This window comes from Kryptolebias marmoratus, linkage group LG14 (assembly GCF_001649575.2).
Source record: "Kryptolebias marmoratus isolate JLee-2015 linkage group LG14, ASM164957v2, whole genome shotgun sequence".
NCBI lineage: Eukaryota > Metazoa > Chordata > Actinopteri > Cyprinodontiformes > Rivulidae > Kryptolebias > Kryptolebias marmoratus.
Genome location: NC_051443.1, coordinates 13809525 through 13825882, shown reverse-complemented (window position 1 = coordinate 13825882; position 16358 = coordinate 13809525). Strand labels below are relative to the sequence as shown.

Here is a 16358-nt window from a genome sequence, read left to right as displayed (position 1 = left end):
ATTGAGAAAGCTCCTCGGATGAGAAGCGAAACGTCTTCAGCTACAGAATAGAAGTCCAGTTGTTTTTGTTTTTTAACTTTTTTTGAATTTACCATGGCCTGGATGACTGAGAATCTACACCAGCATACCTGCATTAAGCACCTCTGTCCGGACTCCTCGTCGGTCTGCAGACCAGATGACCTTCAGCCACTTTAAATAATTTCTTTCATTCGCTTTAAACACAGCAAGGACAAGTGATAACCACTGCTCATGGGTAACATCTGCCTCACCAAAACCCAAATAAATAAGACACAGAATAAGAAAATCCCTACCCCCAGCTTTCTGCCAAAGACTTTTAGTTTTCTGGGTCTGGCCTTTTTTAAAACGACCCATTTTATGCAGAAATTAAAGACTGCTTTGCCATGTGCTCTGTTTTTTTTTTTTTTTTTTTTTCCTACACTGTTTTCTTCTTTACAAATTCATTGTAATTAACGCTAAAGATGAGGGACGTTAGCGCCATCTAGTGTTCAACAGGGTTTTTTGTCACTTAAAATTATTTCGTTTGATTGTTCGGTAATTTATTGACGGTCCCTAAGGGAACTACTACGTGGGGAGGAGCCAGCAGGAGGAGGGCAGCTGACCGAAATTAGACTGTCTGCACCGAGTTAAACTGAAGGAAGACGGCGAAAATATATATAAAGATACATTTATGCCTGAGGAGGAATGCCAGTTAACCAGTAGTTAGCGATGAAAGCAGCTAACCACTGCTTGTTGGCAATCAGCTGACCGCTCGGCTTACCTGTCATGTAAGCTTCTCGCGGCTTCCGTTGCTCCGTCCGGTCCCGGTGCCGTTAATGGTCAACCTTTCCCCACAAAATACAGGTTTTCTCTAGGCTGTTTGACGAGTCGCACTGAAAACACGAGAAATACGTGAAATGGGGGCGTAACTTAGACAGCTAAGTTTGCTCGGCACACTTGTTCTCCATGTCGCTGCCCATTACGTGCTCACGTCACGCCGAAAGCGTCTACGTCACGCTCGATAGACGGCTGCACATCAATAACAGACCGGCTCACGTGGCGTCGCTCGGATAGGCGGAGTTCGCGATTCATTTCAAGCGGTGTATCAGCCGAACATCAGCTTTTGAAGATGTAATGAACTTAAATCGCTCTGACAGTTTAGCCCTGATTGATGACATCCTCTCCAACGAACAATTTGTTTACTCTTTTTATTAAATAGGAAGCTCCTCCCTCGCCACTCGACATCACTTCAGGTTGAGTCATACCCCGGCTGATTGAAAAGGAATGAGCCCACCAAGCCTAGATAAAAATTGTAATCTTTTCATTACCTAAATGTTTTCGTTCTACTTGAGGCCAAATTTGAGTCAGACTAAAATGAACTGGAACAATATGTACATTTAAGACTTTGGAGTTAAAATGTGTTATTTAAAATATTTGGATGACAAAGTTTTGAAAAATGAAAATCTTTCCAATATTTATTATCTGGCAGCAACAGAACACTTAACCAATCAGTTTGTATTCATTCAGATAAAAGCTGGATCTACTGGCCACGCAACAAGAGGTCTGAAGTACTTTAATTCCTGCTTTTAGGAACAAAATATAAATTCTAATGTAAAAGATGTCAGGAGAAAAATCGGAAACCTACACACATAAAGAATAAAAATTACTAGTCAAGGTCAACTATTAGCCATGAAGGGCAATTCAGTCTAAAGCGAACAAATAAAAACAAAATCATACAGCAAAGACAACATACAATGTGGACAGTAAGTGTAGCAACTGAGAACAAGTTTCCCATTTCTCTACACAAAGTAACAACAAACTTTGGATCTGTGCTCCTTCAGCTCTGTATGAGCTCATGTGGGTCTCTAGGAGCTGCTTTAATATTTACAGTCAAGCTGTTTTCTTCACTGTGTGGACTTTCATGTGTCTGTTTAAATTTGACTGCTGGCTGAACGTTTGTCCACAAAAATCACAAGGAAACAATTTGCCTCCTGTGTGGATTCTCATGTGGGAGTTTAAACTTGCCTTACTGCTAAACCTTTGGTCACAAAAATCACAGGGAAACGGCTTGTCTCCTGTGTGGATTCTCATGTGTGTTTTAATTGATGACCTTTGGCTAAATCTCTTTCCACAAACATCACAGGAAAACGGTTTGTCTCTTGTGTGGACCTTCATGTGTGAGTTTAAACTTGCTTCATGTCTAAACCTTTGTCCACAAACAACACAAGGAAACGGTTTGTCTCCTGTGTGGACTCTCATGTGTGAGTTTAAGTGTGACTTTTGGCTGAATCTTTTTCCACAAACATTACATTCAAGTGGTTTGTCTCCTGTGTGGATTTTCACATGTCTGGTTAAGTTTGTTTTAAAGCTAAATCCTAGTCCACAAAAATCACAAGTAAAGGGTTTGTCTCCTGTGTGGACTCTCGTGTGCACGTTTAGATATTTTTTGCTAGCAAAACTTTTACCACAGTCATTACATTTAAATGATTCTGGTTCTGTCTGGGCTTTCCGGCGTGACTTCACACTTTTGACCTTGTTGTCATCTTCATAATCCTCACTGAGTTCAGTCTCTGAAGAGCTGGAATCGTCTTTCTGAGTATTAGCATCTGGATTCCTGGTAGTTTGTCCTCCTCCACTGTCCTCTCCATCAGCTGCTGCTTCCATCTGACCAGCTGAGCTGCTGGTTGGAGGATCTCCATCCTTTACTTGGTGCTGATGAAGCTGTGAGAACCGAGGCTGCTCTTCATCATCTTCACTTTTTAAACAAACGGCAATGACTGAAAACCCAGAGACATCACTCTCCTCCTTCACACTGAGCTGGTCTCCCTCCTGACTGGTCCAAGGTTCCTCTTTTTCCTGTTTTATGTTGAGGGGCTCTGGGTCCAGCTGGTCCACACCAGGCCTCCATTCTTCAGGGGCTTCTTGTTTAATCAGCACCATCTGCTGAACTTGTGCAGGGAACCCTGAAACACATGAACATTAAGGACAATGTTACCTTTACATTCACACACCCACCACTAGTGTAGTTCCTTGTGGATTCCCTGCTTCACTGCTGTTGGAGATACTAATAGGGGCTCATTAGTAATGTTGGTAAGATGTAGGCACAAGCTTAGCTGTGATATTAGTACATTACAGTTTATTTATATAGCACTGTATAATGTAAATGGTTTACTGTCCTGTTCTCTTGTTCCTGCTCTTAAATAAACAGTCATGTAAACACTGTGCCTATTAACACTATGAAGTGTAACTGGCCCCTATGTTAGACAAACAATGGCGTCCTCAGGAGTAACATTTCCTTCCTAAAATGCCCGTAAACGTTATGCGAACACCTCCGCTGCTCCAGTTTAATTAAATAGGAGCACATTTGGGGTTTATTCACAGTTTTCTGACCTGTATGAAGCAGCTGAAGGAGGAACAATGAGGACACGTTTCGGTGAAGGGTCGCGTCTGTTTATCGGTCCCCGGAACAACAAAAGCTCACACGAATGTTCCGCCCACATACCAGCCTAATTGTGCCCATAAATAAAACAAAAATATACATTAACTCCTACGATGTTGCAAAAGCAGTCTCCTAAAATATTACATTTAAATGTGGTCACAATTTTTGAAGCTTGTGGCTTCTTGTTTAATAATATTATTATTTTCACACAGACTATAATTGTATAGTCAGTTGTTCTGAACAGAAACATTTTGTATGCAATATTAATAGATAATTTTAGTATACTGGAGGTTTTTAAAGCCTATAGCCTATACAGTTACAGTCCGTGGTTATGCAAATAGGTTCAATGAAAACGTGTAATACATGTGTGTAAATAAATATTACAGAGATAGATTACGTTAATTACATTTTCTCAACCAAAAGTAACGAAATTATGCTGTCCATCGCTTCGGATTTAGGTGTGCATTTCATCTAACTTGTTCGCGTTTATTTATGCGACGCTTCGGTGTGAATACCCGGCGCTTAATTATGACGTAAAAGTAGCTTTCAAAACGTACACACCGCCCTATCCTTTATGTAGTGAGTGAGCGTGTGGGAATTTGAGTTCTCAGATGGTTCTTTTTAAACGTTTAAAAAGCTACTCACTTTTATCATTTAGCATGCTAAGCTACAGACAGACAACGCAAGCAATTGCTAAGAAGCTAAACTCACCAGCTCGCTTAAAAGTGTAACTAAACCGCACTTGATAGGACGAATAAAAACGTAGAAACCTAATATCTGCAGGTAATCGTTGGGGTTGAATCCGACCTCTGAGGTCCTGCTCCGTCGCTAATTTTCCATAAAACACAGTTCGCACTCGTAATCTGCGACTGTTCTTTCCACCGAGTCTCCCCAAAGCATCGAGTCTCCCGCAGACGGTCGCGTGTTACGGTTTAACTTGCGACCTTCATGCGGTAGTTAAGGTTAGCTGCTGCAGCCAGTGACATATATTTCATAGATGCAATGACATTCTCCATAGACGTACCGCGCAGGTCTAAAGATATTGGCCAATATGCTCAGAGAGCAACGCCAGCTACGTAAACAATGTTGATTACTTACGAAATATATATATTTTTTGGTTAAGATGAGCTCAATTTTACATAAACCCCATATAACAATTAAGACGCAGTTATTGTAATAGTAACAATAAAAATAACCTTTATTTTACCAGACAGGTCAGATATTCACAATGACGACCTGGTCAGGAAGCAGCAACACAAGTAGATAAAACAGAATTGTTAAAACATGCTATATACAATTGAAAAAAAAAATACAATGAATTAAAAAAAGTAAAATAAAAAAGTACTGTGAACAATGAGAACCGTGACAGGCATTTTAAAAGTAAAAGCAAGTACAGTGATCAAGTGAATGTATTAAATTTTGAAAAGAGAGCAAAATAAATGCGCTGAGCTTTGAGGATCGTTGCAGATGGTTGCAGTCAGAAGCAGCATAGGACTGGAATGAGGAGCCACCAAAGGAGGTTCCTCCTTAAGCTATCAGGAGATTGATGTGGTTACTAGCATGCAAACTCTGATTTGGATTGTGAATAGAAAGAAGTGACTGTGGGTAATGTGTGGTTTTTCCATTTAACAATTTCAAAATAATGGTTATCTATTCCATATTGAGATTCAGTTATATGTCTTCCCAAGCACACTGGGTCTATGTTACACCAACACTTTGTTTCTGGAACAGATATTCTTAGCTGGTGCAATATTCACAAACAGCCTGACGTCCTTCTCTGCTGTAGTTAAAATGTGATCTACACCTTGTGACGACGTGACAAGACCACCTTCATTCTTTAGCAACTAACACAACTGTTCATGCCGAGGTTGGATAGCAGCAGACACCAAAGACGCTTTACACACATTAGTGTGCGGCACACAACAAATCCTGTAATGTATGTTATGATGTTCGACGCAAAAACAGCAGAGATCCACGTATTGTATGTGTGGTCTATGTTGTTGTCAGTAAATGGTGACTGTGCTGCCTCACATTGCTTTACACCTGTAACTCTGAGGAATTGTGTGCTGTCCGCAGTGACCACATTTCCATTGGCAAATGGTGATACCCCGCTGTGCACAGTTTACAGAAGATGGCCTTGAACTGACGACAACTTGAGTTGTTGTTAAACATAGACTACAGGGTCACTTAAATATGTTGTGTAAGATACTGAATCAAATTAAATAATATTCTGAATTATGTCTTTTATATATCATATAATGACATATACATCATACTTTTCATGTAATATGCATGAAAGATGTCACATTTAATGACCTACCTGCAAAGGATTCTAGCTTTGCTTTGAACTCCTCGCTGATGAGATTTTTTTCCTTCAACTCGTCAAAAAGAACCTTACTGCTACATCGGACTCTATTCTCGCGTTGTCTGGTATTTTTTAATTCTTTCTCCAGGTGCTGTCGCTTCAGGTTGGCTTTTTCAAGTCGGCTTTTTAAGTCTGCAGCATCTGGCAGCTGGTAAGCATGATCCTTCAAAATAGAACAGTTTCAACTTTCAGGTTATCATGCCTAATCAAGTGGTGTTAATACAGCAACTCGCAGCTAGCAACTCTGCATGTAACCAGCAGTGGTACCTATAGACTGTTAGATCAATAAGGCTGTCTTAACATTAAAGTTGCATTTAAAGACAACTTACCAGTGCCACAGATGCTCTTGTGTTGGCCAAAGTCTGATCAGATCGTGACGATGTTGATGTAACATCATCTGCCTGTTGTTTGCCAATAGTGCTGTTCAACGTAGTTCTCTGTGGTGGAGTTTTTTTCTGCAAAAAAATAGTATTTTATCATTACTACATTATGTTTACTATGTGATACCAGTAGACTATCACACACAAGTCTAAAGGTTATAGTCATGATATAGGACTGGTCAGTTCTTGTTTTTCCGGGTCTCTTTACCGCATGGCAATTGTAACATCATCCATGGCTTTCAAAGATACCCAGAAGCAGTAGTGCTTTGCGAGAACTGACCAGCCCTACTTTGCTAGTACATCGTAAAGCAGCGGTCCCCAACCTTTTCAGTTCCACAGACCGGTTCATTATCAGACAGTGTTTTCACAGACCGGCCTTTAAAAGGTGTGGCAGATAAATACAACAAAATAAAATGATACAACCGGCATGAAAAGGGGGGTATTTTTTAAAACATAATAAACGTGAATCCAACATGTACTCGCAGCTTTGTTAGCAGCATCCCGGTGTTGTGTTATCAACATTAATAACAGCCTCTCCTCCCCCTTATGTTCTCTGTGTTTAAACACGCGCTTTATAATAAGATACACCACAAATATAAAGCGCACAAAGAATACAGCTCACCATAACACTGATGTGCCTGTTTCTCAGTAACAAGACGGTTCCATCTAGGGCTTCCAGAGACGTTCGTTTTTTACTCATTTTGCTGCTTGTGGGTTTGTATTTAGCGGTAACGTATCATGTGACCTGGATAAGCGTTTTGACACGCATCAAGAGGGAGTCAAAGACGGATGGAGTGGAGAGAATCCAGTCATTTTTCAAAATAAATGTCGTTCAGACTCCGAAAATAAAAAAAAAAAAAAAACTGAAATATTGTTAGTTATTTATTCTTTCTGTGCAGCTCGGTACCAAATGACCCAAGGACCAGTACCGGTCCGTGTCTCTATTGTAAACTACGCAGGAGTCTGTTTTGTCAGAGTAGCATTTACGATTAGCAGATTACCATTTTTGCATACGTTTACTTACCTCCAAGTGTGGAGGCAACATGCACACGGATGGTACAGTATTTGGGCGCAGCCTTGTTGTCTGGCCGGTTCTGTCAAAATCTTCGGGTTTGAAGTGAGCAGAGCACAAGTAGTTCCCTCTCCCCGGCAGCCACAAATTTCCTTTCTTCTTCACCCGATTCAATGCCTTTGCCCACTGTAACCTCAGGTTGTCATCTTTTGGAAAGCTGCGAGAGGCAATTATCATTAACTTTCAGAATTATTAATATAATTTAACATTATATTTAAGGATAGATAATCAATCAATCAATCAATACCTAGATTTATATTCAAAAAAGAAAATTAAGGTAGAAACATATAGGTAATATTTAACCAAGGGGTGGTAACACAATACACTATTTACATATCAGTTTCACACATTTGAAAAATTGCACATTGTGAGTACCGCTCCTTGAATCCTACATTAACATTAAAATATTGCACCTTGAACATTGAAATAAAGCATACTGAAATATTGAATAATAATAATATAATGTCACACACAATACTGTATAATGTCACACAGCGCACTGTAGGGACACCAGAACAAAATATTAGCTGTATCGAAAGCACTGAGAAGCAGAAAATAGTGTGCGTTTACACCATCTTTGTAATTAAACTTAAAAAAAGAGAGATCTAGCACCAACAGTTATATAACTTTATTTACATAACAAAATGAATTGCTTTTGTAATCAGTTTAAATTGCCTCCATTTTTCATTATTTAATACTCTCTCCAAAAAAAAAAACAATTGTGTCTGACTAACTGCGGCATATTTACTCAAACTCACATTTTACTAAAGCTCGGGAAAACCATCTCCTGAATTATGATTCAGCAAAAGGTAAGATGGATTTTCTTTCTTTCTTTTGTTTCTTGTGGTTCAGTGAATCCTGGTTGGACTATAATGTAACTTGCAGTTTTAGAAAGTTTGAGATTTCTGCTTTAAAAGGACATACGGGTTGTGTGCCTACAAAACGTGAAGTGAGCAATTGAGACAGAGTTTTGTGCTTGCCGATTCAACCTCTTGTGGTTTTAGCTGTGTTTAGCGGATGTAGATAAGCTTTTTTCCACGATTCTAACGTTTCTGCGGATACTACACATGCGTATGTTTACATGCCAGACCTGGACTTGACAAAAATAGAAAACAGGAAGTGTAATTCTGCCCTGCAGCAGAGGAAGCGTTCGTGTAGGCTAACCACCAAGTTAAACAGCCTTGTTATTAGAAGAAAAATAAAACAAATAAAAATGTTACCGATGAAATGTTACGTTGTCCGGGCATTTCCCTCGACGATTTCTGCAAGCAAACGCCGCACAATGTGAAGGCATAGTTACAGGATTGTCGAACGACTTCTTCAAAATGGAGTCATATATTAGCGCGGACGGAGTCACGTGATAGCACGTCTAGCCAATGGCTGCAGCTGTGAGAGGGGTCCCGGCAAACAGCTGCCCTTGTCGATGCCGTATTGTTTATGTGCCAATAAAAATGTCAACACATGCATGTTAACAGCCACATAAACTATTTGTCAGCAGGAGCTGACCTAAGAAATAATCCCCAGTTAGTGATAATGATATTTTAAACTTAGCTCGCACTGACAAGTTGTATCTGATTGATGTTAATGTTTTACCCTTCTTTTAAAAGTGAAGCTCCTCCATCGACAACACCTCCAGCTGGGTCATACACCGGCTGGTTGAAAAGGAATGGGCCCCATTAGCCCTACATAAAATTTGAAATCTCATCACTACTTAAATGTTTTTGTTTTAAGGCCTATTTATTAAAAATATAATAACAATAATACTATAGCTATGGAAATAAAACAACTGTAGGACTGCTAAAAAAGTACCAGCACAATGAACAAAGGAGTAAAGCTTTTAGAAAAAGAAAGTTCAAAATGCAAAACTTCCCACAAAAAAAGTGAATATGTCAAACAAAACATTCCCCTACATTGGTAAGTACTGCACTGAAAGTGTTTATGTCTGAAGATAAACCTGAGAAATGATGCTGAAGAACATTTTAAGATCCCAAAACATAAAGAGTTAATAAATAAGGTGTGACTCAAGACTTTTGCACAGCACTGTATAAGCATGGTTGACTGTCAGAAATGATTTTGGCGTAATCTGTAATTAATGTTGTTCTGTGATTTCAGTGTTACGTCCACAATAAGTTTAAGCTCACTGAAATAAAGTACAGTAAATTTAACTGTATCAGTATTTTTCAAACAGTAAACAGTGATTTTAGATAAATACAACCTTTCCCAAGAAAGTGCTTTGATATGTTTTTATTTAATTAGATTTATAAAAGCCATTATAACTATTCCGTTTTTATCAAAGGAGTACAAAGGTCTAAATCCTTTCAGTCAACATGAGAACAGTCAAACTTCTACAATCCTAGTTAAGCCTAATTCATTTAAATCTTGTTTTTACAATCCGCCTGCTATAAATCTGTTTGTCCACGAAACTATATTTTCACAATATAGTTTCCTAGGATCAGAGAAGGTAGTACAAAGTGTTGTAAAACTCCAAATTACTCATTAACAAAAGCTGTCACAGAAATATACCATGTTGAATAAAAGTGTTATTATGGATTTGTTTATTAAATTATTAATGACCACATGTAATTTGTAATATAGTTCCCTGAGGAGTACCCTTTACCCTTAAATATAACTCCAACTTCTCTTTTTTTCTTGAGGTCCACATTTAAGGGTTCAGTGCTTAAACTAGTTAAGGTGGCTGTTAAGGTTAGTCAGAAATAAGCACGTATTTGAAAATCTTTCTATAATTCTTTCATTAAATTCATTTAATTGCAACTCAATATTATATGCATCAGATTTATTTGACAAGGAAAATGTACAAATAACATATGAATAAAAAATTAAAACATGCTTCAAACAGCTTCTGACTGTTATTAAAATCACATGGTTTCAAGAAGACTAATAATTTATAGTTGTTCTATTTCATATGATGGAAATATTTACAAAATCGTTGCTTCAGTAGGAACATTCAGTGTGTTCAGTCTGTCTTCTTATCTGCTGCTATAGCCGCTCCTTTTGCAGTGGCCTCATTGTTGCTGTCAGACTAAAAGACACCAGCGAAAAATATATTTTTATTTGTAAAAACTGCTATTAACAACAACAACCATAAAAGATTCTTTTAAACACTTATTATATACTGACATATTGTGTCATTTGCTTACCTTGTGAGTTCCATTACTCTTTTCACTGCCTTTCTGATCACTGGTGCTCGTTTCCTGGACTCCTTTTTTGGTCCAGAAGGTGCTGATGATGGGTGAAATTAAGGGATAGATGATGGGTTCCAGGAACCTCTTGTAGACCCACAACAGGACGGGAATCACAATGCAGGGAATGCACACCATGGCTGTGGTTCAGGTGGACTGTCTAAAAAAAGAGAATCCCACGCAGAGAAAGAAAACAAAACATTTCTCAATAATCAATCATAAGACACAGCTTTAAATGGACAAAACTGAACTGTTAATATACACATTCACAGGGCTTAAAAATTAAGCACTAATCTGTAGATTGAGAGGTTGTGGATGATGCACCATACGTGATTTCTTTAATGGCCCGGTTATTCTGTTACTGGTTAGCCATACTGGCTATGGCTAGACTAGCCGCTGTAGGAAAGTTCTTAAAAACAGCACGACATACACTTCTAGTAATTATTTCAAAGCATTTACAGTGATTTTTCAAAGTATATTACGTCTTCAAGCTTGTAATTCACAAAAAAATTTAAGTGTTTATTATTATTTCTACACAATTTGCCTCTCCAAATTAGAAAATAAAATATTTACATTTTTGTACTCAGTAAAATACATGAGCCCAACCAAAATGCTTGGTTTTCATTCTGCTTTCAAAAAGACACTGCGGTGAAGTTTTTGTAGCAGAACAAGCATGACTGAAGTCACCATAAGCCTAAATTAAATTTATTCTTTGTATGACAGGCAAACCTAAATGATGATTTTAAGGGTTCCCAGTCCTGGCCCTGGAGGGCCACTATCCTGCATGTTTTAGTTGTTTCCCTTGCTTTGACACACCTGATTTGACCGAGTGAGTGACTAACAGGCTTCTGCAGGCATTGAAGACCTGCTGAAGAGCAGGGAAACAATAAAAAAATATGCAGGAAGGTGTTCCTTGAGGACCAGGGTTAGGAACAGACGGTCTGGAGTGTGTTCAGTACAGGAGGGAGTCGTGCTATTCAAAGTTTCTAAAATCAATTCTTCATTTCATTGGAAACCAGCAAATAAAAGAAAAGCTAAAACAACAGAAATACTTTCATACTGTGTGGTTTTAGTTAATACTGCAGCATTCTAAAAAAAATGGATCTGTTTTGGTGTTATTTTATAAAAGTGCATCATAGTGATCTAATTTACAAACAAACATTAATATTCTTTTCTTATTGGGTTATGCTTATAATGTTTCCAAAATGATAAAATGCAGTTTTAAATATTTTAAATATGTTATTTTGAAAGCTAATCCAAACTCACACTCAAGTTTATGACAAGCTAAGACATTTTAACAAACAGAGTGATCAAAAAAGAAACAAAATAAAATCAATTTATCAAAAACTGACATATCAAGGCAATCTAATTTTTGTCCTGATTCAGTTACAAGAAATTCTTGTACAACCAGTATTTTGAGTCTGTGATGTACTGGATGAAATAACTTACAGGATTAAATGTGGCTGTCAGAAACAGAAGTACAGCATCACCTACATTATAGGAGTGACAACATATGTTGTTTATACAAAAAAAGTGAGAACATATAGAAATTAAATAAAACAGGACCAAGAGTTGACCCCTGTTGGACTCCATCAGTGATTCTGACCGACTTGTGTCTGATTCATAATTACCAATAGAAACTGTATAAAGTTCCACCACTAAAATAGGAAGAAATTAACAAGACTGTGTATTGAAAAGTACTGAAAATTAATAAAACAAAAAATGGAAAACAACACTGAAGTCAATAAGTACAAGATAAGCTAATTTTAAGATTAAACTCTGACCAGTAGGTCCGTCGACTTAAGACAGTCTAAACTTAAAAAATAACGTTTTAAAGTTAATAATTTCTGACGACTGCTATCTGTTGTTTGTTGTTCATCATACCTATTTACTGCTGATAAACAAGTCAGTCCTGAGACTGACCCTAGCCGAAGCTAACTTCCGGGTAGCGATATCAGTTTAATGATAAACCTAAACATCTTACGAGTTGCAATGTTACCTTAATACAGCAGGTCACACGGAAAAAACAGCGATGCCAGGGAGAGCCGAAGCAGAAAAAAAGGAATGACTTTCTGTAGAGGCGCTCCGACTCCAGAAGAAGTCTCTGGAACGTGACGTACAATCACAAACACAACTTCCGGGGTAGCCAATGACGTAAGCGGAAGTGTTTCTAACATCGGGCGCACATCTTGAAAACACACGATCTATATAAGTCATTGACACGATCGCCTGCGTTGATGAATCTTGTATTTGTGAGTGGCTGACACACGATTACAAAAGTTTTTGATTATTTTTGGAGACTTTATGTACAGAAGAACCTAATTAGCATAAATATACAGGCGAAAAATCGCAGCGTTACCTTTATTTAGCATTTTAAACTGTCATGCCCAGCTGACAATAATATTAGTTCATCCGTGCGTCGTAATGTTTTGGTAAAATATTTAGGAATTACCTACTCATAGTATCCAAGCTAGAGTGAAGCTTTCATATTATTTGCTTTATTTAAGTTAATTACCTTTTAACTGAACGACTGAAAAATAATACCACTTACTAGCTTTGTTTATGTTGTTTTTGCAAATTCAATTCACAGCTTAGGAGGTAATCTCTAAGTTATATTATGTTATGTAACTTTATTTCTTGTTCCACTAAACAACTGCAAGGAGACTCAAAAATCTGACATGCAGATATATAATAATCCAAAAAAAGAAAGGAGGCAAAGGGATAACAATTATATAAAAATAAAGGGACACAGAAGGACTGGAAAAAGATGCAAACAGACAACGCAATTACAAACTGATTTAGAAGAAAGACACAAATCGAAATGGAAAAGTAATAAAAGCACATTTAGTAGAAACCCTAATGATATTTCATGTGCTGTCATCGGCTTAAATACCAACACAGATAAAAACCAGGGAGAGGACAAACTAAAGTGCAGTCCTGGCAGGAAAGAACAGGAAATGTCCAGAAGGATATTCAGTCCATTAAAAATAAGTAATTCAAAACAAATACAGGTGGATTCAGTGCAGACCGATAGATACTTCCAAAAGAACTACTAATAGATGGCTCACAAAACAGTAAATATTGGCAAAGAGTCACAAATTGACCAGATGGACAAAAAAACTCATGACAAGTGACACAATTGAATGTAAGTCAAATCAAAACAAATGCTAACAGTGGAAATACCTGAACTAAGATACACAAAATGATGTCAAAGTGATGCAAAACAACAAGAAGGTTAAAAACATAACTGTGTTCGTCTCTTTTAGTCTCAATTTCTTTTTTATACTTTATTTAATGACAAAAATAAAAAAATAATACATTACATTAATAACAAACTAATACAGTAATAACAAACAAAAAGTATTATGTTTACAAAAAATAGGTATTAATAGCTGTGTGTATATGTGTATAAGGGTGTGTGAACAGTAATAATAGTATAAGCGACATTATTAGTATATAAAGCAAACAAGCAAAACAATACAAACAAACAAAAAAAATCATATAAAATCTATTTCATTTTCCATTGAAATATGTTCAATTAGTAAGTCAGACTCAATTTCTTGTTTGGGATCGATAAAATATTTTGTCTTAAACATTTCTCTTTTCAGTTCGACGATGCCTCTGTCCACACAGTCTCAAGCCGAAGAGGAGCAATACGTTTTAGTGGCCAATTTGGATAATGCTCGCAATCTCTCCAACATACTGAAAGCCATCGGCTTTAAGGACCACGCCATCTTCACTGCAACCCCCAACGGGCTGAAGGTCACCGTGGAGGACAGCAAATGTGTGCAAGCCAACGCCTTCATCCAGGTGTGCTTGTCTGGTGCTGTTTTATGGAGCAGAGAAAAAAAAAAACGTAACGAGTCGTGTTTGAACCCTTTAACAGAAGATGTGTTTATTTCCAGGCAGATATATTCCAAAAGTTCACCATAAAAGAAGATTTGGTTGCTCTTCAAGTGAACCTCACCGTTCTGCTCGACTGCTTGAATATCTTTGGAGGAAGCACGGTAGCGGGTAAAACTGAAATTAAACTTCAATCAAAAATTAGCAAAAATTCAAACCTGAGCCACAGCTCTACATGCCCCTTTTTCTCGCTCATGTCACGTTGTAGGAATATCAACAGCCTTGCGGATGTGCTACCGGGGCTATGGTTACCCTCTGACATTGTTCCTAGAGGAGGGGGGTGTGGTGACTGTTTGCAAGATTAACACAGAAGAGCCAGAAGAACCGATCGACTTTGATTTTTGCAGCAGCAACGTCACAAACAAGGTTCACTTCACTGTTACATTTGTTGGTGCGGGATTATTAAACAAATAAAGAAAACTCTCTCTGTATAAGTGCTATACATTAAAAACATGTTGGAGTCGCTTCTCAAGAGTATCTACCCAATAGTTTGCTTTTTAAGTGAAATCTGGCTTTTTTTTAAAGGTGATCCTGCAGTCAGAAAGTCTGAAAGAAGCCTTTTCTGAACTGGACATGACCAGTGAGGTGCTACAGATCACCATGTCGCCCAGCCAGCCATACTTCAGGTGAGCTGTCTAAAAAAATGCTTACTCTACAGTATATAAAGTGCTCAGGAATGCAGCTTCCTTCCTTTCACTAATTAAACTGTTGAGGCAGGTGAATTCTTTCTACAGTAGACTTCAGGTTTTGTCTTTTACTTCCTCACTTGTCACTTGCGTGTAACCCATTTGAATCTTGTTCCACTCTAGATTCTTACGTTTTTATACGTATCACCTTACGGATGCATTATTGTTCTGTCCAACTCTTCAGGTTGTCCACATTTGGGAACTCTGGGAGTGCCCATTATGATTATTCCAAAGATTCGGATATGATGGAGCTGTTCCGGTGCAACGAGACGCAAACCAACAGGTGAGCGCAGTTCGTTCATGATGGAGAAACAAATTTTCAACACGTCCAGTAGGTAAAATAAAGGTTTATCAGCTTCACAGCCTCATATAAGATAGTTTGTTTTCTGGATCTCATTGATTACAATTAGTTCATCAGACCTTATACGAGTTGCAGTGTTGCTGCCTAATAAGTTTATTTTCTTCAGTGCAAAGTTTTGTAAAGAAAAAGGAAAAACATGAGGGGTTGTAGAATCAAGTTGTAAGTCTACATGCTTTAAAAATAAAAGTCGAAAGGATGCACAGCTGTTAGTGGGATTATTATTGACACTTTTCTTTCATGTTGAGCTTTAACGCAGCGCCTCATTCGCTCACCTTCTAACTGCGACAGATACAAGATGTCCCTCCTGAAGCCGTCCACCAAAGCCTTGGCTCTGTCCTGTAAAGTCTCCGTGAGGACAGACAGCAGGGGTTTCCTGTCCCTGCAGTACCTGGTCAGGAACGACGACGGGCAGATCTGCTTCGTGGAATTCTTCTGCTGCCCTGATGTGGAGGTGGACGAAGACTTATAGACGCTTGATCTGTGCGACCTAAAGATCCTAACGTTCAGGGCTGCCGGATGCTTTTCGTACAGCAGTGAGAAGGTAAAAGGAAAAGGTGGAGCTGTCAGTTGGATATTGGCATAAAAAAAAAAAAAAGACTTATTCCTCCTTTATAAAACAGGCTTCTTTTCCTACAAGTCCTAACCCTGCTGGTGATTTGGGGGTCTTGGAATTTGGCAAACTTTAACATTGACTCCTGAGACAAACTTGAATGCATAAAAACATGAATTTTTATTAATGTGAAATTTAATAAATAGTTTTGTTTTTCATTCAGTCAGCAGCTGCTGTCCTGCTCTGCCTCATACACCATATCAATGCCATGCTCCCTGACCGTTTGCCTTTGTGTTGGTATTGTCAAGGCAAACCGAAGGCTTGTAGTGTCTGTATAAAGTTCACATTTAACTCTAAAATCTTTTCCAAAGACCGAAGTCCTCAGCTTTGAAACAAATGTTAAGG

At 38.1% G+C, this 16358-nt stretch overlaps 4 protein-coding genes across 5 annotated transcripts in view; 1 reads left to right on the top strand and 3 right to left on the bottom strand.

Annotated features, from left to right (window-relative positions):
- LOC108230964 (zinc finger protein OZF-like) overlaps positions 1–1009 on the bottom strand; it is an 11188-nt gene extending 10179 nt beyond the window's left edge. Inside the window, exons 1-2 of one of the 2 annotated variants that reach the window (XM_037979396.1) lie at positions 312–407; positions 129–212 (exon numbers count right to left, since the gene is read on the bottom strand). In XM_037979396.1, coding sequence (XP_037835324.1) covers positions 129–212; positions 312–372 — 145 coding nt within the window. In that variant the 5' untranslated portion in view covers positions 373–407. Of the gene's footprint in view, positions 1–128; positions 213–311; positions 408–778 lie in introns of those variants that run through there. The other variant, XM_037979397.1, reaches the window with a different exon arrangement.
- Positions 1010–1444: 435 nt separating this feature from the next.
- Positions 1445–9337, bottom strand: LOC108230965 (zinc finger protein 480-like). Its single transcript, XM_037979395.1, has 5 exons — positions 8474–9337; positions 7206–7410; positions 6131–6256; positions 5757–5964; positions 1445–2960 (listed from the first exon to the last, which is right to left on the bottom strand). Exons 1-5 carry the CDS (start codon positions 8545–8547, stop codon positions 1888–1890), a joined length of 1686 nt encoding a protein of 561 aa, XP_037835323.1. The 5' UTR covers positions 8548–9337; the 3' UTR covers positions 1445–1887.
- Positions 9338–9490: 153 nt separating this feature from the next.
- Positions 9491–12588, bottom strand: LOC108231087 (UPF0729 protein C18orf32 homolog). Its single transcript, XM_017407938.3, has 3 exons — positions 12453–12588; positions 10412–10613; positions 9491–10293 (listed from the first exon to the last, which is right to left on the bottom strand). Exons 2-3 carry the CDS (start codon positions 10589–10591, stop codon positions 10228–10230), a joined length of 246 nt encoding a protein of 81 aa, XP_017263427.1. The 5' UTR covers positions 10592–10613; positions 12453–12588; the 3' UTR covers positions 9491–10227.
- Positions 12589–12597: 9 nt separating this feature from the next.
- On the top strand, positions 12598–16179 carry rad1 (RAD1 homolog (S. pombe)). Its single transcript, XM_017407937.2, has 7 exons — positions 12598–12705; positions 14062–14263; positions 14359–14467; positions 14565–14722; positions 14882–14982; positions 15227–15325; positions 15692–16179. Exons 2-7 carry the CDS (start codon positions 14069–14071, stop codon positions 15870–15872), a joined length of 843 nt encoding a protein of 280 aa, XP_017263426.1. The 5' UTR covers positions 12598–12705; positions 14062–14068; the 3' UTR covers positions 15873–16179.
- Positions 16180–16358: the final 179 nt, after the last annotated feature.